This window comes from Camellia sinensis, chromosome 8 (genome assembly GCF_055761805.1).
Source record: "Camellia sinensis isolate YWXY chromosome 8, ASM5576180v1, whole genome shotgun sequence".
Taxonomy (NCBI): domain Eukaryota; kingdom Viridiplantae; phylum Streptophyta; class Magnoliopsida; order Ericales; family Theaceae; genus Camellia; species Camellia sinensis.
In genome coordinates this window covers 160,619,116-160,642,873 of record NC_138968.1, presented here as the reverse complement: position 1 = coordinate 160,642,873, position 23,758 = coordinate 160,619,116, and the positions used below count along the sequence as shown (strand labels likewise).

General features: G+C 35.8%; 2 protein-coding genes and 1 long non-coding RNA gene across 3 annotated transcripts; all 3 read right to left on the bottom strand.

Moving 5' to 3' along the window:
- Window positions 1-399: 399 nt before the first annotated feature.
- Window positions 400-3,711, bottom strand: LOC114279726 (triacylglycerol lipase 2). The gene is made up of 9 exons (XM_028222007.2): window positions 3,526-3,711; window positions 3,027-3,134; window positions 2,775-2,915; window positions 2,572-2,682; window positions 1,978-2,121; window positions 1,822-1,862; window positions 1,496-1,575; window positions 1,292-1,387; window positions 400-719 (listed from the first exon to the last, which is right to left on the bottom strand). Exons 1-9 carry the CDS (start codon window positions 3,709-3,711, stop codon window positions 400-402), a joined length of 1,227 nt encoding a protein of 408 aa, XP_028077808.2.
- A 6,107-nt stretch (window positions 3,712-9,818) lies between these two features.
- LOC114279716 (triacylglycerol lipase 2) lies at window positions 9,819-23,542 on the bottom strand. Its single transcript, XM_082885732.1, has 14 exons — window positions 23,217-23,542; window positions 23,048-23,120; window positions 20,913-20,977; window positions 18,976-19,085; window positions 13,743-13,967; window positions 12,076-12,382; window positions 11,866-11,976; window positions 11,640-11,780; window positions 11,434-11,544; window positions 11,188-11,331; window positions 11,062-11,102; window positions 10,780-10,859; window positions 10,590-10,685; window positions 9,819-10,279 (listed from the first exon to the last, which is right to left on the bottom strand). The coding sequence occupies exons 1-14, from the start codon at window positions 23,331-23,333 to the stop codon at window positions 9,960-9,962; spliced, it is 1,941 nt and encodes a 646-aa protein (XP_082741858.1). The 5' UTR covers window positions 23,334-23,542; the 3' UTR covers window positions 9,819-9,959.
- On the bottom strand, window positions 17,379-17,701 carry LOC114279758 (uncharacterized). Its single transcript, XR_003635386.2, has 2 exons — window positions 17,567-17,701; window positions 17,379-17,530 (listed from the first exon to the last, which is right to left on the bottom strand). It is a non-coding gene; the product is annotated as an uncharacterized LOC114279758 (long non-coding RNA).
- Window positions 23,543-23,758: the final 216 nt, after the last annotated feature.

The following is a 23,758-nucleotide window of genomic DNA, read 5'->3' as shown; positions in this document are numbered from 1 at the left end:
CCCGGGTGGACGAACCACCGCCGGAATCTTCTCTTTCTGTTACAGGTTAGCTAGGTGTTATCTATTCTGCCAGTGTTCTCCAGCTGAATACTGAGTCGGGCAGTGTAATCAGAAAATCACTCACACAGTTAGATTATCAGCTTATCTGATTAGGTAGGAATGAAAGATAAGCAACATTCTTGATGTCAAAAAACACACAAGCAGATCATACCTTCGACATATATATAGAGAAAATTAATTGAGGATTTGTATTTAGTTAAATGATCATCTTTTTTGTCTCTCTTTAAATTACAAGCTAGTCAGAACACAACTGTTGAATAAAAGAAAAAGTGGTTCTATTCATATTTCACAAAACAGAACTAGTAATAACATTTTCCATTTTAGGTTGCATAGATGTTGTCAGTGGAGCTTGAAGAAGGCCATGAGAGGATCATAAACAACTTGGTTTGCATTTACACCGAAAACAAAATCAGCATGTGCATACTCTTCCCTGAAGACTGTTACAAGCTTATCGGCGTCGTGGTCTTTGAGAGTATCTAGCAGTGTCTGCACATCCTTCACATCTGCAAGCAAGTCCTGCCCTCCATACCCCATGAAAAGAGGCAGGTCCTTTGGGATGCTTGCCATGTCGTATGCTGGAGGAGTTCGCTGCCCGTAGTGTTTGTTGTTGTCATCTTCATTTCCATAATCATACATGGCTATGGTCCCTTTTCGAATCACTACACAAGATCCACAAACCCACAAACAAAAGTATAGGTTTAAAAGAATTATGGATCGGCCTAATGACAACTCAATGTATTGTCATTAAGGTGAAGAAAATATATATTTTTTTAAATTGTGAATACTAAGGTATTTTTTTACACATTTTCATGCAATTTTCTTACTCTCATTGATCTTAATGATAGATTTTTAGACAGATGATAGTAATTTTCAAGAATTACGACCAATAAAAAGAAAATAAACTTCCAAGTTTTTCCCTTCTCAACTTCCATCATAAAAAGGCACGGGATCTTCTGTCTTCAAAATCTCTTATCCTTCGTTTTAATGCACTCCAATTATACATGATCACTCTAAACTCTAGTGTTTTGGCAATTTATTGGGGGAGAAAAATTTGGGAATAGAGGATCCTGGCCTAATTCGAAACTAAGTTGATCAACCAAAATTAATCTTGGAAATCTAAATTTATTACGATCATAGAACTACTTGCTTTTTCTAAGGAAAATTTTATTGCCAAGGATGTTTTGGTAGCTTAAATGGTTCATTCATTTCAGGTGATCGTAAAGAAACTTACTCTGAGCTAGATGGATGAGGTTCCTCGTGGCTGTTGGCTGCAATGCATGCTGAAGAAAAACATCTATCGTGGAAGAATTCACGCAGCAAGCCTGGCCTGTTTTTAACAAATTTCAAAAGCTTAGTTAGAACATAGAAGCAGAGAGAATTGTGTTTTCCAAGTCTAGACGCTAATGAGGAATTAGTCCAGAAGATCGATATTTACCAGTCAAAGCAACCATTAAGTCGGAACAATTACTGTGCGTTTTGTTGCAGATTTCACCCACAAGATTGGCAACAGCTTCCCTGTTCACTCTTAAAGAAATTAGATCGATTTTTGTGACACTCAACCTCTGTGTTTCTTTTGAAAGTATCAAGAAGATATTGAAATTAAACAAATTTGAAGTTGTACTTGTTCATTAAATTAACCACATGCATTTTTCCAAATTTTTTAAATTTAAGGTGCTTTAATCATGGTCATATTATTTTAGTTGTTCAACCTAGAAAATTTTCGAATATGTTAATAGTTAAAATAATGTTGTCATTTCTCACCCTCCTGGAAGAAATTCATGGAGACCCAACCAGTACAAGTCCTGCAAAAAAGAAAAAAAAACAAACAAACAAACAGAGAGATTAAGAAATAATATGATGAGCAAACTTTACTTCAATTTCTTCGAATTCAAAATAAAGCAAGAAATTTTGCGTTACTTCAGCGAGAAAAGAATCAGCAGCAGCTCTAGCAAGTTCGGTCGGTATCTGACCCAAGTAAGCAATGGGGCATAGCATAGCAGCTGACCTTAACATGTTCAATAAATTTTCTTGGGAAAATGTTGCAAGAGCCATCAAAGTTCCCTATGAAGTAGAATGAAAGAGAAAAGTCAAGTAGCTTCTTTATCTCAAACAAAATCATAAAACTTGGTGCGTAAACCTTTGCAATTTGCCACTTTAAGTGTTTAATTTTGCTAAAATCTTCTCTGATTAATTTTGTGTTATTTTTCTCTCCTCTCATTTCTCTCTCTAATTCTCCTTTTGTGTGTGTTTGCATTGTAATTTAATTTCATCCTCGTCTTTCATAGAGGCATGTAATAGTATTTTAAATTATGACGATTATCACGTTCAAAAATTAAACAAAAAATCAAATTAATAACAAAAAAAAGTGAGTCATTAACTCGAGCATATATCTAACATAGAATTGTGAAATCATGCTGATCGTTAATCGTAAAAACTCAATCTTGCTGTCGTGAGCCAAAATCCTAACTCCACCAATGAAAACAAGTAATCGCAAAAAACATGGAGACTTACCAAGGAGTGCCCAACATAGTGCAGGTCCTGCCCTGTCTGATCATGAACATACTCGAAAAATGCAGGAAGATCATAAGCTGATAATTCGTCCCATGACCAATCCCAGTAAGCCTGCAATGCAAAAGGATATCACAAAAATGTTTAAGAGGTGTCTTAAATATATTACATACTTAAGACAATCATTCAAATTAATGAAGAGGAACCGGATCGTTGGGACTAAGTGATGTGTGTCCACTGCTATATTGAGTCCCGCGAGTGTTGGCTAGCCAAACATCAAACCCCTCATCGGCCAATATGAATGCCAATGATTCATCTGGAGAGTTCAACAGCCATGCTGCAGCATCCTGCATTGCCACAAACACCACCACAAATTAATGTTAATTTCTTCACTCATTTCTCTGTCAATTTGATTTGCAAACAAGTTGAATAAATTGCTGTGTGTGAAATGTAGTTACTATCAAGATCCCATGCTGCAAAAGAACAGGTGGTTTGTTTGATTTCTTGCCAGACCGCCCTGCTGGAATCCTCTGTAAGCTAAGAATATAACCATCATTTGTTGTCACCTGAAACTCATCCAAAGTGATCATGTAGTCTATGAGTAAATGCCGTAATTCAGAGAACATTGTAAATCTATGCGCCGTTTGCTTTGACGAAAACTTTCCTATATTTTAAGTGTACGTAAGCAGAAAACGATAGTTGATAGAAAATATTTTCGTAGTTATGAAAACAAACTAGGGCAAGAAACATTTCCTTTTATTTTTAAAACGTTTTTCAGACTAAATTCTTATCAACGCCACACACTACCACCGCCATGACTCCACCCCTTCCCTACCACTATCGCCACCGGACCCACCACTACTATACAACCATTCGCACATTAGTTTCAAAATCACATATATTTTTTGTAAGAAATGTTTTCGGCCGAAACAGATAGGCTGATGATGAGTTTCATACAGTGTGTTCTTCACAAACATAGCCTTGCGTGTCCACCATTGATTTGCAGATACCATCATTAGCAACCAAGGATGATAGAGACCTGCCACCTTGACCGTTGCTAGAGTATGATACTGTTCTTGCTCCATCTGCGGATAGACATAACAGAATTACCGAAACTAAAGTGATTGTTAGAGTATTAGCCATTGTGTTTTGACTGTCTTTTTCCTTTTCTGTTGTTCCCACTAATCTTGCTGCATAAATACTAGGGAAAAAAAAAAATCCACATAAAAACAAATTATAGTATATGTATGCTTTACCCCTTTATCCAGTGGGTCCCATGTTTTGTCCATCTTGTGATTTCGTTGATGCCACGATGTTTTAAACATTAAAATTCTTAGTTTCACACTTGAGTGACAAGAACATTGGTTTGGATGGTTCGAAGAACAGCAAGAACTAGTACATAAATGTATGTTTGGTTCTTAGATTTATTAACAAAAGGGAAAAGAAAAATGAACTAGGAATGATCTCCTTTTCCTCATTGATGACATTGTTGTCCAGATGTGAGTTGGCATTGTAAAATAAATTGATGTATATTATTGATTGATGTATTGATAGATATAATGTTATGTTTACATTGATTCATATATATAGAAGAGAAGAAGGTAGTAGGTGAAGGGGAGTAGGTGAAGTGTAGTAGGTGAGGAGTAGGTGGTGGTAGGTGATGGTAAATTGGTGGTAGGTGATGGTAAATTTTAACAGCCCCCGCAAACTCAAGGAGGATAGAAACTAACCAACTTGAGTTTGGAAAGAGTAACAAAACAAGAAAATACATAAAAATAAAAAAGGATAGGAGACACTGTATGGTCGTGTCAGACCATTGGTGAAGACACTGGATGGTGGTGCCATAACGTTGTAGAGGACACTGTATGGGGGTGTCATAACGTTGTAGAGGACACTGTATGGTGGTGTCATAACGGTGTAGAGGACACTAGATGGCGGTGTCAGACCGATGTAGAAGACAGTTTATGGGGTCATGTCGGACCGTTGTAGCAGACAATGTTGTGACAGTTTACGGAGTCTTGCTGGACCCTTGTAGAAACTAACCGGAATCAATGTCGGGACAGTTTACAGAGTCTTGTCGGACCCATGAAGGAGCTAACCGGAATCAATGTCGGAACAGTTTACAGAGTCTTGTCGGACCCATAAAAAGTCACACCCTCAAAAGGTGTGCCCAATCTTTCAAAAAGCGTGCCATCAAAAGGCGAGCCCAAGTCATAAAAAGATGTGCCGGACATGATGGCGAGGCACGTGAGTGCCTTGGCTGGCGCGCCCGTTTGTCGTCTGGCGTCAAGTGGCGCGCGATACGCGTGGCTGCCCCATCTATTTAACCAAGGTTGATGCTGAGGCTGAGGCAGACAAAAAACTTCTGAAAATCCTCTGAAAAAACTCTTCCTTTACTGAGAGAGAAACTCTGTAATACTCTGTAACCAACCCATCTCTGAAACACTCAGCAACATGGCCTCTTCTTCCCGTCCAGCTACCCAGAACATGGCCTCCTCTTCCCGTGGGCTGCTCACTCTCTTTCCCGACCTCAATGAGTCAACAAGAGAGAGAACTGGTGCGGTGGCCAGTGAACCTCAACCAAACACCTCTGTGTTTGCTCCGTTGAACTTTCCGATGCGGTCGGTGGAGCAAAAAATGGTGGTGCAAACTGATATTGAGGCCAATCAGTATACTCTGAAGTCATGTGTGGAAACCATGACTGCGGTCACAAACTTGTCGCACCGGCTGCAGAGCAGGACAAATGAGGTGCAACAGTTAAACTCCCAGCTGGCTCTGCTCCAACGCATGTATAAGGATGCGCGAGCAGAGATAAGTGTGCTAAAGGCAGAAAACAAGGAGCTGAAGCGGAAGGCCACCGTGATGTTCCGATTTGGAGGTCCGCCATATGCTGCAGTGGAGGAGTATGGAGGAGTGAACGTGCCCAGTGTAGTGGGAAACACGGAGGCAACACCGTCAAGGGCCGCCCAGGACGGAGACAAGAAGAAAAGACCGGCGGCAGAGTAGAGAAGAAAAATCCCACCTGTGAATGTGGTTGTCGGTTTGTATTTTTTTTTTTTTTTTTTTTTTTTTTTTTTTTTGTTGTTGTGTGTGTAAGTGTGATCGGGGTGAATCCCTGAGATGAATAAAATATGATTTGTTGTGCAAATTTGTAAATGGTATGGTTTTTTTTTTTTTTTTTTTTTTGGTGTGAAAGGAAAAAATATGTGTCAAAATAAAATTGGGATAAAAAAACAAAAAAGAAAAGATAAAAAGCTGAGGGGCAAAGAAAAGTTGGGCGGTGGATAATGTGATGATGGTTTTGGGTGGAGAATATGTGAGAATGGAAAAAGGGTTATATAATAAAGTGCTCTCTGTCCTGAAGAGAAAAAGGTAGTGTTGTCTGCAAACCAACACAATGTGGTGTCAGCTATTAAACAAATATATAGATATATATATATATATATATATATTTTTTTTATTATTTTTTTTTTTGAAACAAAAAAAAAAAACAAATTGTAGGTGGGTGTATGTTGATACTTTAATAAAATAGGAGAGAGTGGGTTGATATTATATTCTCCAAGAACTGAAGCCTTCAGCTCGGCAGGGACGGCTACGGGTTTCGAGGGTCTTCATCAGTGGTGCCCTCTTCACCTCCTTCCAGCTTCTTGATCCCAAACAACCGAAGTCCTTTTAATGTCTCTGAGGAGAGAAGTATCCGGACCAGAGTGCAATAACGGATTACCAGCGCTACTCCGCCTTTGCACGATCTGTTCATCAAACCCGGCAGAAATATGGGATATTGGGTTGCTGATAATGCTAGGGAAAGCTTCCCTTGAACTTTGGGTCGGACGGTCTTGAACAAAGCTAGGTTTTGAACCAGCTGGAGAGAGATGATTGAGGCGTTCAAGGAGAGGAGAGCGAGGTATTCCGGTAAGCGACCTGGTTTGGCGGCGGCGGCGATCGGCGAGATCATGATCGCCAACCGGACCTCGCCAAGCAGGGCGTTGAAATCTGTGATTACGGCGGCGCTGAAATGGAAGAAGTTGTTTTCGGGGCAGGAGGCGTGGCGGAGGACCGAATGGACCGCGGCGATGGAGCCCCGGAGGTATTCGGAGTCAAGAGTCATTGCGATGTGGACGAGTGATTGGTCACAAGAATATACTAATTCCCGCTTGGAATAGATCGGACACTCACCGTTGTTACGGTACTCTGGTGCTTCAGAGAATTGGAACATCAATTTCTTCGAATTCCGACTCGCCGGAGTTGGGAAAAGAACGAATCGCGAGACACATCAACGGCCATAGAGCGAGCAGAGTGAGGAGGACGACGGTAATGAGAGTTATGAGTGGAGCACATGCGTCTGCTGTGTCTGTTTGTATGGAAAATTGTGGGGAATATGGAAGGAGAAGGGTTGTGTTGTGTTGTGGTGTTTTACAGATCAAGGCCCTCTCCCCTTTGTTTCGTGTGTCTCTCTTTCTCTCTTTCAGGGAGTATGTTGACGCCGTTGATGGCGAAGAACTTGAAGCTATGTGTAGAAAATTTTAGCGGGCAGCGAAGGCAAAGTTGCCGGCCGGCTGCCCGCCGGTGAGAAAGAAATACAGGCCTAAATCTTATTGCTCTGATACCATGTAAAATAAATTGATGTATATTATTGATTGATGTATTGATAGATATAATGTTATGTTTACATTGATTCATATATATAGAAGAGAAGAAGGTAGTAGGTGAAGGGGAGTAGGTGAAGTGTAGTAGGTGAGGAGTAGGTAAGGAGTAGGTGGTGGTAGGTGATGGTAAATTGGTGGTAGGTGATGGTAAATTTTAACAGGCATGATTGAGCAAAAGTTCAATATATAATTATACCCACAAATTTGGGAAAAAGAAATGATTCTAGTGGCATTTGCTAAAACATTTTGAAAGCACTTTGAAAAACAAAACAACTGTTTTTTTTATATATGTTTGAAAGCACCCTTAGCATTAACAGAAATATGATATCAAGAATGCTATATGTGTACAAAAAAGGGCATAGAAAAATCAGTGGACCATACATTAATTTTTGTGTGAATCTGTATGCATATCCCACCATTTTATTTATTTATTTATGTTTGTGTGTGTACGCACAGGTAGCAATACTTCAACAATAAGATGACAGAGCAGAGTATTAACTTCAGAAGTGAAATAAAAATTGGAGACTACAATAAACTACCATCTTCCACAAAAATACACCAAGTATAGGGTGTTCGGTGCGGGTAAAAAAATGATGACTCAGTGCATGAGACGCCCACTAAAATGGGTTGTTGGCACGGATATGAGGGAAAATTTAGTCCCGAATCAAATTTTTTGATTTTGTTGTTTGAGAAATGAAAACCGACCGGATGATAAAGTACTTTTTATATTTTTTTTGTTTAGCATAAATGAGGAATTCACAAGAGATTTTAAGATTTTTTTAAAAACTAGTTGAAATCCACATCGAGATAATAAAAAAAGAAGGCGAAGGCTAAATTTCATATTTGAAAGAGACCGTGCCTTGTGAAAGATCAACCGAAAAATTTTAGTCCGTTGACTAAAAATTAAAACACTTATTATTTTTATATAATTTTATATTTTAGAAGGCTAAAAATAATTTTTAAAAATTTAAAATTATTTTTTGATATTTATTTTATCAAATTAGTTTACATTATAAAAAAAATTGAAAAACAAACTAAACATGGCCTTTGCATTTTGTATTTTTATTTTGCTTTTATTATAATTTTTTCAAAATCACGTTTATGAAGAAATTTTGATAAAGTAAAGATTGTAAAGAAACATTGATGGATCGTAAGATTGGAAAAGAAGATAAATATAATTGTAATCCTACATTCATATATTTTCTTATCCCATGCAAATCAAACAATGGACAAGAGAATAATTTATCATACTAATCCAATTGGATAGTGAATATTATACTAATTTGATGAGATTATTAATACTTTCACTATTAATCTTGTGAATCAAACATAACATATGTGTACAAAAAAGTGCAGAGAAAAATCAGTGGACCATACATTAATTTTTGTGTGAATCTGTATGCATATCCCACCATTTTATTTATTTATTTATTTTTGTGTGTGTGCACGCACAGGTAGCAATACTTCAACAAAAAGATGATAGAGCAGAGTATTAACTTCAGAAGTGAAATAAAAATTGGAGATTACAATAAACTACTATCTTCCACAGAAATACAACTAGTACAGGTATTCGGTGTGGGTAAAAAAATGATGACTCAGTGCACGAGACTCCTACTAAAATGAGTTGTTGGCACGGATATGAGGGAAAATTTAGTCCCGAATCGAATTTTTTGATTTTGTTGTTTGAGAAATGAAAACCGACAGCATGATAAAGTTTACTTCTTTTTTTTTTTTTTAGCGTAAATGAGGAATTCACAAGAGATTTTAAGATTTTTTAAAAAACTAGTTGAAATCCACATCGAGAGAATAAATAAAGAAAGCAAAGGCTAAATTTTATAATTGAAACAGACCGTGCCTTGTGAAAGATCAACTGAAAAATTTCAGTCCGTTGACTCGGTTTTCACCATCTTTGCTAAATATTTTACAAATTTAGAATAGTCCACATGACAAGGGATCTGCTAAATACACTCAAAATATTTCTTTCTACATTTGCTGTACAATAATCTCCTTTATAAGGTACAAATGTACCAATACACGGGTGTAAAGAAAAATGTGTCAGGTTTATTTAGAACCACCCATGTAGAGTTGTTCTAGGAACACAAAAATCAATCACAAAATCACACTTACCCTTCTCACGTGGGCGTGCAACCCACAAAAAGGTAGGACCCACATTATGTGAGAGGATTGTGTCCAATTTTAAGATTGATTTATGTATTCCAAGACTTCTTCAAATACAAACAACCATGTTAACTTTTTGTTCCCTTACATGCTTTCAAAATAATGTCATCTGTAGTTACTAGCAATTGGAAACCTTAGTCACAAAACTAATCTAGAGATGAGCCCTGTTCTGTTCTATTATTTATTTATTTATTTATTTATTTATTGTTTTTGCAGATGCTCAAGAGCCACAACAATGGATAAGAACAAAATAAAAGATTGTTTGGATCACTCAAATCACCGCATGCTAATTGATTCAAGTAGATACATTTACCCAATGTTGGTGATATTTACTAGTAATGGTTTAAATTTTAAGAAATATTTAAGAGGGCATATAGTTCATATCGTTTTCAAACTGTCAAGCTTGCAAGAACACCAAGTCAACAATTGAATACAACTCAAACTGTAAAACTGTAATTCATTTTGAAACTCAACTTGATTAACATTTTACATATTGAATATGAATCTCTGCGTAAACAAAGAAAATTCAGCTAGAGCACATTATAATTCATTTTCGGATTGTTGTTGTCACTGAAGCCTAAAAAAGGCCATGAGAGGATCATAAACAACTTGCTTAGCATTGACAGCCATAACATAGTCTGCATGAGCATAATTCGGTACATACTGAACGACAATCTTATCTCCGTTGTGGTCTTTGAGGCTGCCCAGCAAGTGCTTCACATCATTGACATCAGAAAGCGCGTCTTGCCCTCCGTGGCTGAGGAACAGTGGAAGGTCATTTGGAATGCTTGTCATGTCGTAGACTGGAGGTGAGGGCTGACCGTAATGTTTCATGTTCTCCCCCTCATCATCATAGTCATACATAGTGATGTTTCCGCTTCTAATCACTGTCCAAAAATCCCAAAATTAGACCTTGAACCAATTTTCCAACAAAGAATTCTTTTACTTGGGATCTACTAGTTGTTTAGAAATTTGAATTAATAAACTTAAATTACAAGCATAATATTGCTCTTGATGGGAACTCCTCAACTAGCCTAAACCCTATAAACATAGGTTCAGTGATATGGACACCAGATTTCTTGAATACCAGCATGCCTATATTGCAACTGTCGAAACAACCTTAAATGCTGGCACTATCCTTAAAACGCGGTCTTTTTTTTAGCAGTGATAACATGTGGAACGGAGATGTAGACTTACTCTGAGCCACATGGACCATATTCTTTGTCGATGTTGGCTGAGGCTCGTACTCTAGAAAAACTTCTACTATTGAAGAATTTAAGCAGCAGTTCTGACCTGCAATGATGAAACAAAGCTAGGTCACTAGGCAAAGTTGAAAGTTCTGTATATCAAGAAGCTAATTCAAAAACCCGGGACATATATAGTCTACCTGTGAAAGAGGTCAACAAGTTAGTGCAGTCGACACCTGGTTTGTTGCAGATAGCTTTAAGAAGTGCAATTACAGCATCCCTGCTCACTTGGCAAAAATAACCATTGTGAAAAATCTTTTTCTTCGAAATTTATTTTTACTGAGAAACAGTCGAGAAATTTCAGTCACTTATTGGATCAAGTGTAAAACATTGAGAGCTTTGGTGAATGTAGTTGTAGCAATAGAGTTACATTGATACATATGCAGCACACTGAGATAGGAAAGGAGGGAACGATTTCTTACCCTCTTGGATTAAATTCATGAAGACCCAACCAATATAATGCCTGTTAAAAGAGAGATAAATACACGACTGTTAGAGTAACATTCCTCTTGAAATCTGAAAATGTGCACACAAAAAATAGACTTTACTTCAGCGATGAAGTTGTCGGCGGCAGTTCTTGCAAGCGGGGAAGTCATCTGATCCACATAAGCAATTGGGCTGAGTAGGGCTGCAGATCTTAGCATGTTAATCAGCCGCCCTTTTGAAAAGGAAGCAAGAGCAATCAAAGTTCCCTACGAAAGAAATTGACCTAAAAAGTCAGCATTCTAATTTACTGATTCCAAGAACACGATGATGAAACAGATTCTGTTAGTATCTAGAAACAGCATGCTCACCAGTGAATGCCCAACATAGTGCAGTTTCTGTCCTGTTTGATCGTGCACATACTGGAATGTTGCTGGAAGATCATAAGCTACCAATTCATCCCATGACCAATCCCAATAAGCCTACAAAAAATATATATATACATATACATAAAGGTAAGCAATAAAGAAAATCAGAAATGACAAAACAGAGAACAAGAAGATGGAAGAAAAGTAACCGGGTCATCAGGACTGAGAGATAAATGCCCACGGCTAAAGTTAGTTCCACGGGTGCTTGAAATCCACACATCGAACCCATTATCTGCCAAGATCAACGCCAAAGATTGATCTGGAGGACTCAGCAGCCATGTTATCCCATCCTGCAGACAATGTGGACTTTGCTGTTAACAAGTTTCAGTTTTATCAATTTAAATCCTAAAAAAAGCAGCCACAATGAGTACTGACCATGAGAAGACCGTGCTGTAGCAGGACTGGAGTTCGTTTCCCTTGTGTCTCACCTGACCGGCCCACTGGAATTCTCTGCATGCTGAGAATATAACCATCCCGTGTTGTCACCTGAAAAGCAAAAAAAGAAAAAAAGGAGTGATTTTCTATCACATTATATCAATCACATAAACGTGTGGTTTTGTAAACTGGACAGTATATGCAGGTTACTTTATGTTCTTCACAAACATAGTCATGTGTCTCCACCATCAATTTACATATGCCAACATCTGCCACTGCAGATGTGCCATCGTCAACTTTGGTTGTGAACAACTTTGTTCTGCTACCAAATGCTGACCCACAGAACAGAATCAATAGAACAATAGAAGTTAAACTTTTTGCCATTTTAATGTTTGGTTGTTGGTGGTGACAACCCTCACCTTCCCTCCACAGTTTATAGTGGATGAATTGCAGATACAAACAATACACAGTATATAGAAATGAGATAGTCTCAAGCCTCTTGTGTAAATACTCTGCACTAAAGCCTTAGACAAAGCATCTGATAGGCCTAACCTTTTGACTAGAAATTCTTAGTTTACTTTCATTGCATAGAGTAACCAGGTCAATTTGGCTAATATGTATGCCAAAACATGTGCATCATAGAAAACAATTTTTTGGGACTCTTGCTTTTGTCTCCTCGTTAGAGTTGAAGATGCAGCTCCAACAAATTATAAAAATCTAGGAACTAAAGATACCTTTTCTCACACTCGAAATTCATGATTTTCTAGTTGCCACATTTCTTAATGTATGCTAATTTTTGTCCAGAACATATTCACCAATGTTTTGCACAGAGGCCCTTGTTCCTTCCAACGATCTAAACATTCATTAAAGGGCAGTCCCTGTGAGAGACTCTTGGTTTGAACATTTGGCCCAGGTCACAGTGGGGTATCTTGGAGCAAACCTTTAGTTAGGTTACATCTATTTTTCTCAAGGATAGAAAATTAATAAAACTTAAACCCTTCTTTCTTTTGAAGCATGTTGTTCGGAGTTTGCTTATTTGGTGACTATTCTTTTCTTTTTTACTTATTTTCGTCTTTAGTGAACTTTTTTTAAATTTTTCAAAGAAGTTTAAATTTCTTAATTCAGCTTGATTAGATGAACAAAAAAATAAAATTAAATAATTTAAATTAAATTATAAAAAAAAAAAGACAAAAATAAGCCAAAAATAGTGATCTTTTTTTTTTTTTGCTTATTTCACTTTTTCATTTTTTGGGGGGCAGAATTTCAAAAAAATAGTGTGTAGACAAAATAATAGTTCCTGTCATCATTTAAAAAAAAAATTTACCCTCTGCCTTTTTGAAATTCTCCTTTTCTTTGGAATTTTTCAAAAAAAAATTAATTTTTATATTCATCTGCACAAGAAAGACCGGAAAAGTTTAAAAAAATTGACATAATTTAAAAAAAAAAATCACAAAAGACAAATAACATAATAAAAAAATATTTATTTTTTAAGTGTTCCCAACAAAGAAAATATATTAGGAAATATGTATGCCTTGCCTATGGTCCAATTATCAATACACCAACAACATTTTTAATAGAGGGAACAAGCAAGAACACTTGCTAAAATCAAGTCCGTGCCACGGCATTCAAGAAAAACTAAAAAATGTAGACATATATTGTCTCCATTCTTCCAGTCATTTAAGAAAAATGAAGGCAAAAAGGTAAGATTTGAGGAGATCCATCTCAAAGGAAAAAAAACAAATGTAACAGGAGACAAAACTGGTAAATTATATTTCTTCCCAAGTAATAAGTAAGTACAACAAAAATCTCCAGTGAGTATAATCTCAATAAATAATATATTTTCCTCAACAAGTGCTGTTGCATTTTATATCTGCTACTAACAAGGTCGATTCATTTCTCCAGAATTATGTGCAGCAGGTAAATCCTTTTGGAACACCTCTGACGGTTTAACAGCATTTTCGGATGATTTGGATCGTATTAATGGTCTTCTTAAGAACTTGAGTTGCCACCTTTTAGGTTTGATCTGTCCTAACAATTTCATTTGCTCCTTCCTGAACTTCCTATTCGCGTACCATTTTCCACCTCGCCAACCCAATCCATACCTACAATTCAGCAAGAAGCAAAGGGAGAAGCTGTAAGGCAAATTACAATGTAGAAAGCCTAGTTTTGCAAGTGAAGAATCGACAATTGAATGAAAAAATGACCCCCAATCTTTAAACCAACATACCATCCTCAACAAGAAGTATGGGTAAAATGGATTATCATGGTGACAAGTCTTATTGTTATTTTCCACATTTCACTCGCTCTCATCCAATTAAGAATTTTATAGAACAAACAGTAGTAGTACAAAAAAAGGAAGCTAACTTTATTTCAATAGAGATGTCGCCTGGCATTTTTTTACTCTTTCTGGTGGGGTGTTCTGTACACATACAAGTAGCAAATATCATACGCCACTACTTTTTGTAACCTACACATTCCTATCCTATTAATGCTGCAAACATTCTACACTCAACAATCCAGATCTGGCCAACGTTTGAACCAATCGCACAAAGAATTAATCTCATCAACTCTCAAACACTCAAAACATCAACGGTATAGTTTCGTTGCTCCGATGAAGATCTGAGACTAGGAGATTATTCTTCTCTTGAATCCATTGTGGTAAATTATTTCTCTCTCTCTCTCTCTCCCCCATGGCATCTCACATGCTCTTATGTGCACAGTACACTTATTTCGCCATTGACCCTTTCTCTCTCCTCTCCTTTTAGAAGCAGGTATTTCTCACTACCCCTTCCAATACACACACTGTTATATATATTTTGTTTGTCTTCTTTGCTAGAGTGAAAGTTTAATCATGTATACATTTGTCCCCTGTTTTTTTTTTTGGATTGGTTTTTGTCCCCTGTTTTGAACATATAATTAGGGAAAAAATATAATCTCTATTCTCTTTTTTGTTTTTTTTTATGATTTTATTTCATAGTTTTGATATTTTTTCAATCTATGAAGATGATTTTTGAGTTGCATAATGAGTGCATGCATATATATATGTACATATATATATATATATATATGTATATCCATATTCAAATCTATGTCTTGGTTAATTTGTCAATAAAGATGATTTACTAATTTTGTGTTTTAACAACTCAATTTTTAATGCTTTGTTTTGGGTAATATTCTCTCATTTCACTTATTTGATACAACGGTGGTTCAATTTTCAGTATATATCGTCCCCTGTTTTTTTGAGTTGCATAATGAGTGCATGCATATATATCAAATGACGAAAACGGTGTACAAGAATCCTGCTCTCGAGAAGTGAGATTAATTTGTCTATTTGACATATCTACGAAAAATAACAATAATGCAAGAAATAAATTAAAGCACTAATAAATTAACAATCAATATAAAATTGAACTAGAATAATAATAAATTAAGAAATTGAAAATTGAACCAACCATTGTATTAAATAAGTGAAACCGAGCGAGAAAATTACCCAAAACAAAGCAATTAGTCCACTCGTGGATACAGTTAATGCGAAGGCTCATGCGAAGTTCCAAAGAAATGAAGACTTTTTGGTGTATTTTCAAGTGAATCAAGTCAAGACATTAGTAGTTTAGTTTTTCGTTATTATGTTTTATTTAAGGATGTACTGTGTAATGTCCTGTGTAATGTTTTTATTTAAAGATGCACTGTGTTTTTGGTAATTATGTTTTGTTCAAGGATGCACTATGTAATGCTTGCTATGCTGTGTAATGCACAGATTTTTTATTACTAGTTGTATCTTTTATTTTTTATTTTATTTTTTTTTTGGGACCGGGGGGGGTTTGATTTTTGTGAGGAAAAAAAAAAAAAGCGTGATTGAAAAATTTATTGAATTAGTGACAGTGTACATCCCTATCCATATATGAATTGGAATTTCATTTTTTGAGTTATAGATGTGAATTGGAATTTCTAGCTTGTTCGGCTCGAGCTCGTTTATCTTATCAAGCCAAGACAAGCTGAGCTCAAGCTTTTAAATCAACCAACGAGCCAAGCTCGAACATAATTTTTGAAGCACAACTCGAGCTCGAGCCAAACTCGAACTTCCCTCATTTTGACCTAGCCGAGCATGAACATCTGAAACCTCGGCTGGGCTGGGTTCAGCTTGTTTGTAGCCCTAACTATAACAACAACAAATAGTGACAGTGTCCACACTATAGGTACTACAAAAACAAACTTAATACAACTTGAACAAGAGCGGGAGCGGGAAAGCGTGGCCATATAAAGGAGTCATAATTTGGGAACGTTTATATATTATTCTTATTAAAATATTTTTAATTTGACTATATAAACATTTTTAAAAAAATAATTAATTAACATATATATGTTATAATTTTTTATTTTTATGTAATATTTAATTAATTAAATACAACATAAAAAATATTTTTTAAAAATGAATAACAAATAAAAGTAGTGGAGTGATATTTTTTAAAACACTAGTCATTATCTTTGAATAAAATTTATTATATTTTATTTAATAAAACAACATTTACTTATATATTATTTTTATTGATAATATTTTTAATTTATTTATATATATATATTATATTTTTAATCGACATATATATTATAAATAAATATAATTTATAAATAGTAATTTTTATTGATATATGACATATATATAATATAATTGACATATATATTAATTAAATATCTTTTGAGAGAGAAAGAGAGAACAGATTATAAATTAGAGAGAACAGAAGAAAAGAAAACCGAGAGAAAAGAAGAGAAGAGAAAACAGAGAGAGAGACAGAGAAGATAGATCGAAGATCATCGAAGACGAAGCCAGTGAAAATAGATCGAAGCTCGTCTATGGTAGTGCTCGTCGAAGACAAAGATGAAGTCGAAGTCGAAGTCGAAGTCGAAGTCGAAGTCGAAGTCGAAGCGGCCACACCATGCTCGTCAAATTCGAAGGGGAGGTCAAAGGGAGCAAGATCGAAGTCGTCGAATAGAGGATCGAAACCAGCAACCAGGTTCTCTCCTTGCCCTCTCAAGAGTGCTTCCTTCTCGCATCAGATTCTCGTTTCTCTCCTCAAATTCACAACTCTGCTGTGATTTTTCCTTAGAAGCATAGAATTGCACTTCTTCCTCAGAGTCGTCACCATTTGAGACGATTCCTGCTAAGCTTGAGATAGTAATGAAAGATGTGTTAACTTGTTATTTAACAGAAATTATGGACCTTGATCGAGTAGAATGGCAAACAAGATTCATCTAGCAAGCCCAAATAGTTGGGAGGGACAAGGCTTTATTGAGTTGTGTTGGGTATAAAAAGGAAAGAAATAAAACATTTCTACTGTCCACATATAATATAGTGGGTGTTTAGGAAGTTGTTATTTTAGTAGGTTTTTTTAGTTTTTGATTATTTTAGGAGGTTAAAATGTGTTTAGGAAGATAGTTGGATTTTTTTGTAATTGGATGTGATGTTTGTGAGAGAAAAAGTGAAATGATTATAGATTTGATGTGACATTTTGTCTGGATTTGTTTTTTTTTTATTTTTAACCAATTTTGTCTTTTAGTGTTTTTTTAGCAAAAAAAACTTCCCAAACATCCCCATATACTTGTTATGTAAATCATTTTCTATTCAAATTGTTATAACAAATGCAACTTCTTCTGTAAAATTACAAAAATCCTAGGTCTTAAGATACAATATAAGATAAAACCACACAATGCAACACCCACAAAGATCAACACTCAATTGTACTCCCTCCATCCCACAATGTTAGCACCTTCTGGGAGTTCAAATTTTTCAAAGGCACATACAACTAAAGAAATTCAAATTCAAATAAAAAGGCATTTGGTTTCTCAGATTCCCCTTTTATTCCTTGTCTTAAATATATTCAGTCACTTATGAGGGACCATTTTCAAAAATTGTAAAATTTTATGCTTGGACTTTCCAGAGAAGACTAACAATTTGGGACATCCCCCAATTGGGAAAGGACTAACCGTGTGAGATAGAGGGCGTACACAGATTGACACTAGAACCACATTTGTACGGGGTAAGAAGGGCTAGGATTGGACCATTAGTTCCATATCATCCCTTATCCTAAGTTTGGTGACCCTTAAATAAGGTTGAGACTAATTGTCCTCCTGGACAAATAATACTATGTAGACGGCACTATTTAACACAATGGGAAGGGGTATTATTGATAAAGGAACTATGCCAGCCTTTGGTTTGGATAAGGCTCAAAATGACCAGCATACAGTTTATCTTTTCAGTAATTCAACATACAAGGGACATAATTGAAATTACATAAATGGTTTAGGAACATTTTTGTTTACTAGGCCTTTAACCCTTCCCATACCCATGTATGCTATTCCTAAACCAAACTCAGTATAGGACTGGATTACCTTTTAATGCAGTTCCCCCATATTCCACCTCATCCCAACATAAAATTGAGGACAATTAGTCCCAATACTCCTTGTCCTAGTATTAATTCTCCTTATGTTGAACTATCTCCCCTTTTCCATTCCCACAATAAAATTAAGGACAATTAGTCCCAATACTCCTTGTCCTAGTATTAATTCTCCTTATGTTGAACTATTCCCCCCTTTTCCATCCTCAAAAAACAAACACAACCTAGAAAGGAAAACTGCTATCATTACAAATTCAATCAAAGAAGCATCCACGAAGAACGCGTCACTGCGTGCATTGGGCAACATAATCAATTTAGACATAAGTCGCACAAAAATTATGAAAATATGCCCATTGCACTAAGCAAGCAAAACAGTGGTCCACCCAAATTTTCAATATTTTTGAAGAACATCCAAGTTACAAATACAGTTGTTTTATAGATTAAGAATGAATAATAACCACGAGAGAAAAGGTATAGAGCTGTTCACTAGCACCCTTTATTGTATGAGTACTTTTTTTGTTTTTTTAGAGGGTGGATATTGTATGAGTACTAAACTCCCATTAAGTCATAGAACTTCATTTTACCTTTGGCTTCTTTCCAACACAAGTGATAGTCTCCATCAATGAAGAAATTCAAAAGTACATAAATAATAAAGAATTCAACCATCAAAAGACCGAAAACATGGTAATAATAACAGAATAGAAAAAAAGATAAAACAAACCCGATAATTAAAGTGGTTCCAGCAGTGGCAACACAAGTTGCAGTGCTGTAACTTCCAGAGCCAACCAGTTTCTTAAATTCATTACGTTCAATTTGATATTCATACTTCATCTGCCAGAAAAGGAAACCATCATGTCTCAGATCTAACAAACAACACCAGAGAGAAAGGTGCGGGAGTAGGGCAGTGATTAAATATAACCCAAAAAACAATTCAAAAAACACATCAAGAGAAAAGCAAGTTCAAGCTAAAAATACTTGGAACAAGTAACAAAAATCTCATGTATGGTTTAGTTCAGGTGATCGAATCCACTTAAGCTAAATTCTCAACAAAAAGAAAAGGGAATGTGCTAAAGACATTGCCCTGCAATGTGAGGTAAAGATACAGCAACTCATAAGGAGCAGAACAATATAAATATGAATTAACAGTCTTAGCACATCGAGCAAGAAACACATTTTCTGTCATAGTTTCAGAATCTTCCACAAGCACCATGCTTGTTTGGCCAAGGATGTCAGGATTCAGATTCTAGACAGCCATAATGAGAGAATAACAAAATATTGTTAAATTGGAATAATAGGAATTTAGAGATGAAAAAATAACAATACATATATAAGCCTACTAAAATATCATGAGATTTTTTATTGGGCTTCTGTTTGCAATCCTTAGTGATAGGATTCTCTTGTTTTCTTTTAGCTTTGATGACTGTGATGTTTTTATTCTTTTTGGACCTGTTTCACTGTATAAGGACTCCTTGTCCTCTCTTTTCTATTGCTTTTCTTAATAAAATTTATTGTTGATGTTTCAAAAAAAAAAAAAAAGGGATACAATTAGACAAGATCGAGAATCTCATAAAAAAAACATAAGCAGTTAACTCAACCATTTCGTAGATCCAATTAGGGCTGCAAAGGAACCGAGTTGTTCACGAACATGCTAGGCTCGACTTGTTAAGCGCTGGCTCATTTAGTAAACGAGTCAAGCTTGAGCTCAAACATTAGGCTCGAATAAGCTCAGCTAGTTTATCTTTATTTAAATTATATAATAAACATATTATTTATATATTAAATAATAGTATAAATACATTATTTATATGTTAAATAATGTTAAAATCGAGCCGAACCAAGCTTGAGTTTCATTAATATTAATGAGCCAAGCCGAGCTTCAGCCCAGTTACTTATCGAGCCGAGCTCAAGCTCGATAAGCAAACAAGCCGTGCTCGAGCTCGGCTCGGCTCGGCTCGTTTCATTTGCAGCCCTAGATCCAATTAATTAGAAGAAGAAAAAAAAAGATCAATAGTCATAAACATAATCATAGAATTAGAAAGAAATGCCACAGCAGACTGCAATCATAGCAATTCTTTTATCGCTACAAAAATTAAAAATTAAATGGATAGTTACACAGACCACCCTGAAGCTTCTAACAATTACAGGAACATCCCTCATGGTTTTTGAAATTACACAGCCCTCCCCCTATTAGTCTTCTATCGATCAATGTAATCTCAAAAGTTATAAGTTCAGTGCATTCATCAAAATATTATGTGTTGAAATCATACAGGTATAGTAAGCAAAGAGCTGCAGTAATCAACAGTAAAGGCAGCTCTCTATGTCTACTTTGCTGTTTGTGAATGAACAGGACATCACTTCACGGAGCTAACATCAAGGTTCTAAGTTAAAGTTTTTTTATTTATTTTTTTAATTTTTATAATTTATTTGACGACTTTGTTTTTGTGGGCGTCAAGGAGTCCATCCCAAACAGATGTTTGTTTGAGCATTGCTTAGAGAATAACCTCATAATTTTGTCTTCATCCTTTTTGTATCATTGTTTAGCCTACTTCTGTTTGGGTTGCATACCCTTGGCACTCCTTTGGATTCTTTCTTGTCAAAATATGTGTATACAACACATACATGAATAATATGTGTATATAGTATGGCATAAATACTCACAGCTTTTTCAATTGAGTCAAGCCTTTGTTCAACTTTTGATTCATGAAGGTGGCGTAAAGTGTAACCTGCATCATCATTTCATCTTTTTAAGAAAAAGTCCAATCATGGTTAAAGAATTAGGAAGCATACTTTAGCTAAAAAGGAAACAAAAAAACAAAATGAACAAAATTTCATGATGAGACCCTTATTCATCTCATAAAAAACTGAACACCATGGATATTGGCTACACTCAGCAACAGCAACCTAATAAAGGAAAGGTTCCCTAAAATCCATTCAGCATTGTTATTTGGACCAGTAGAATTCTAAAAGTCAAAAGGAAACCACTAATTTCTTAGTAGTTCCTACTCCAAAGAATCTACCATTACTACGACTTAGAAAATACTACATTTCTTATCTGCAAGTCCAGAATAATCAGATAGTCTACCTCTATTCAATGCCCATTAGGTGTATCAGATCCTAGTACAAATCTTCAACAGAAGGAAAAACAAAAAGAACAAAAAATAACATTGCCGTACAAGCTATCTGGTTGGGCTATGTAGTGCAAAAACACAAATAAAATAATTACTCAAGAATTGCGTAAAATTTGAACATCAGCAGAACTTTAATCAAGGTTGAATTCTCAATGGGAACAATGGGTTGAGAGCTTGCTATGGGCTAAGAGGAGTTAAAATTACTGACAATAGGAAAAAAGATGAACTTCCAAGTCTTCAATCGTTCCAAAAGTACAACTAATGAAAGTTGATGTACATTTAACCATGATTAATTCAATCTTGTGATGGGGACGTCACTTGGTGTGATATTACAAGCTCAGAGGTTCAAGTTAAAGGACAGTCAGGCTGTCACCTTGTCTAAATACTGTCAAATGTTAAATCTACATCCAATTGGCCCCTCCCAGCACCTCAAAATAGTAGGACCAACTGCAGGTACAGGCCTTTGGCCACATCCATATAGCGAAAAGATTGTAGGCACCTTGCCTATAAAAATGTCATATTGTTTAGTTTATAGGTCCGCCAGGATAAAGAGAAGACCAAAAAGGTTGTCAATTTAGACATGAGCAAATACACCCATCCTCTAAATTTAACAAGATAAATGCACAAGTAGAGTATAAACGGTCGTACACACACAGTGCACAAGGCCCTTGCTTACAGCAAGGTTAGGAGAGGTAATAGGTAGGCAGCTTTACCCCCATTTTTTTGTGAAGAGGCTGATTTCAGTGACTTGAACCCTCGCCACAAGGCTAGTCCCAAATCCCCAAATAGAGTGAAATGGAAAAATATCAGTTTTTTAACTGACCCCAAATGTTTGAGATTCAACTTTGTTAAGTTGAAGTGATGATGCAGAGGAAGATTTCTTTAGCAGCCTTGGGTCCATAAATTTCAATGTCCAGACCAAAATCACAAACATCCAGTAAATAGTAGCAGCAGAACATTGGACCATTACTGACACATGAAAGGTACATCCCACTGGTCATAGTTAAATAGAAGCAAAATTCTTACTCTTTTTCACATTACCACACTGAAGCAAAAGACATCTACAACTCAGTTATGTTCTTCAACAATCAAAGCCAAGGGCAATACACTGCACATGCATTAACTATTACAAGTTACAACGATTGTCACTTTTATTGAATCTCTGTGCTGACCCTCATCCAAGCAGCAGGAAAGAGATAAAAAAGGATTTTCCCACTAGTGACCCAATCTCATCATCTAACTAACATGAACACATTTGTCAGCCCGAATTAAATTCTTTTAAGTACAAGTGTGCCCTCTGGTTGTTAATGTCAATGTTAATTATTAATTACTAGTCGCGCAGGCTTCATTGTTCATGGCATAACAGAGTATCACAGCAACATAAACCGACTTAAGGCCTCATTGGCATGACTCAATTTCATCTTCAAATTTTTCTAAACAAAGTAAATGAATATTAAAATCATTGATTTTTTTTTTTATTTTATAAAATCATTATTCAGATATGTCAAATTTACATTTGTGACAAGTGTTATAAAAAATGTGGGTCATATCAATTACTACAACCCAAAATCATTTTAATGAGAATTTTTGTTGCAAACCAATGTAAAACCTAGACAAAACATAACAGAGAAGATTTCAGGGGATTCAGGATCAAACAAAACATACCACCCCAAGCTGTAGCAATCGATGCTAAAGATGTTGCAATTGTAAAGACGACTTTGTGCCCCTCAAAAATATCCTAAACATCAATTCCAAACACACAACATGAGAAACCCAAGAAAAAGAAATCCAAGAGAGGAAAATCACAATCAATCTGAGTATAAAGAGGCATTACCTTGGTTGAATAATAGGTGTCCTGAACAGCAGACCATGAATTCAAAGCTTTTCTCTTCAACTGAGGCAGAGCCAGTTGCCCTATAATTGAAGACCCTGAGGTCCTCAATCGCTGCATACTTCAGTACAGTCCAGACCCAGTTGATCGATTGAAGTTTTCCGGTTTCGATTCGGGGAAGCAAGCAAGATTCTCGGAAACCAAACGGGAATTTTCTCGGTGAAAAACGATTTCAACTATTTTTCTTTGCTTCTCTTCGTTGGGGTTGGAAAGAGTTTCACTTCAAACAGCATAATTTTAACTTGGGGAATAGGTAAAGTTTGTAAATTGATTTTGGGCCGTCCACGTTTGGGGTATAGAATAAACAGATGATCTAGGCCGTTCATCTAATCTTTTTGGATTTGTATTTGGAAAATTCTAGGATTGGTTTGGGAAATAATTTTTTTGTTAAAGTATAAGATTTAAAAAAAAAAAAATTATATAAGTGTTCAAAAAATTCTTTTAACTTTTTACCAAAAAAAAAATACGTGAAAAGAAAGAAAAAA

Excerpts from the sequence above, each read along its gene's own strand:
- LOC114279726 (XM_028222007.2), bottom strand. The coding sequence starts at position 3,711 with ATGGCTAATACTCTAACAATCACTTTAGTTTCGGTAATTCTGTTATGT. Across the intron at positions 1,863-1,977 it reads CTGATTCTTTTCTCGCTGAA|GACTTGTACTGGTTGGGTCT; the intron begins GTAACGCAAAAT and ends TCTTTTTTGCAG. Across the intron at positions 1,388-1,495 it reads CTTAATGGTTGCTTTGACTG|GCCAGGCTTGCTGCGTGAAT; the intron begins GTAAATATCGAT and ends TGTTAAAAACAG.
- LOC114279716 (XM_082885732.1), bottom strand. The coding sequence starts at position 23,333 with ATGCAGCGATTGAGGACCTCAGGGTCTTCAATTATAGGGCAACTGGCT. Across the intron at positions 11,977-12,075 it reads ATGTTTGTGAAGAACATAAA|GTGACAACACGGGATGGTTA; the intron begins GTAACCTGCATA and ends TTTGCTTTTCAG. Across the intron at positions 11,781-11,865 it reads TACAGCACGGTCTTCTCATG|GATGGGATAACATGGCTGCT; the intron begins GTCAGTACTCAT and ends CATTGTCTGCAG.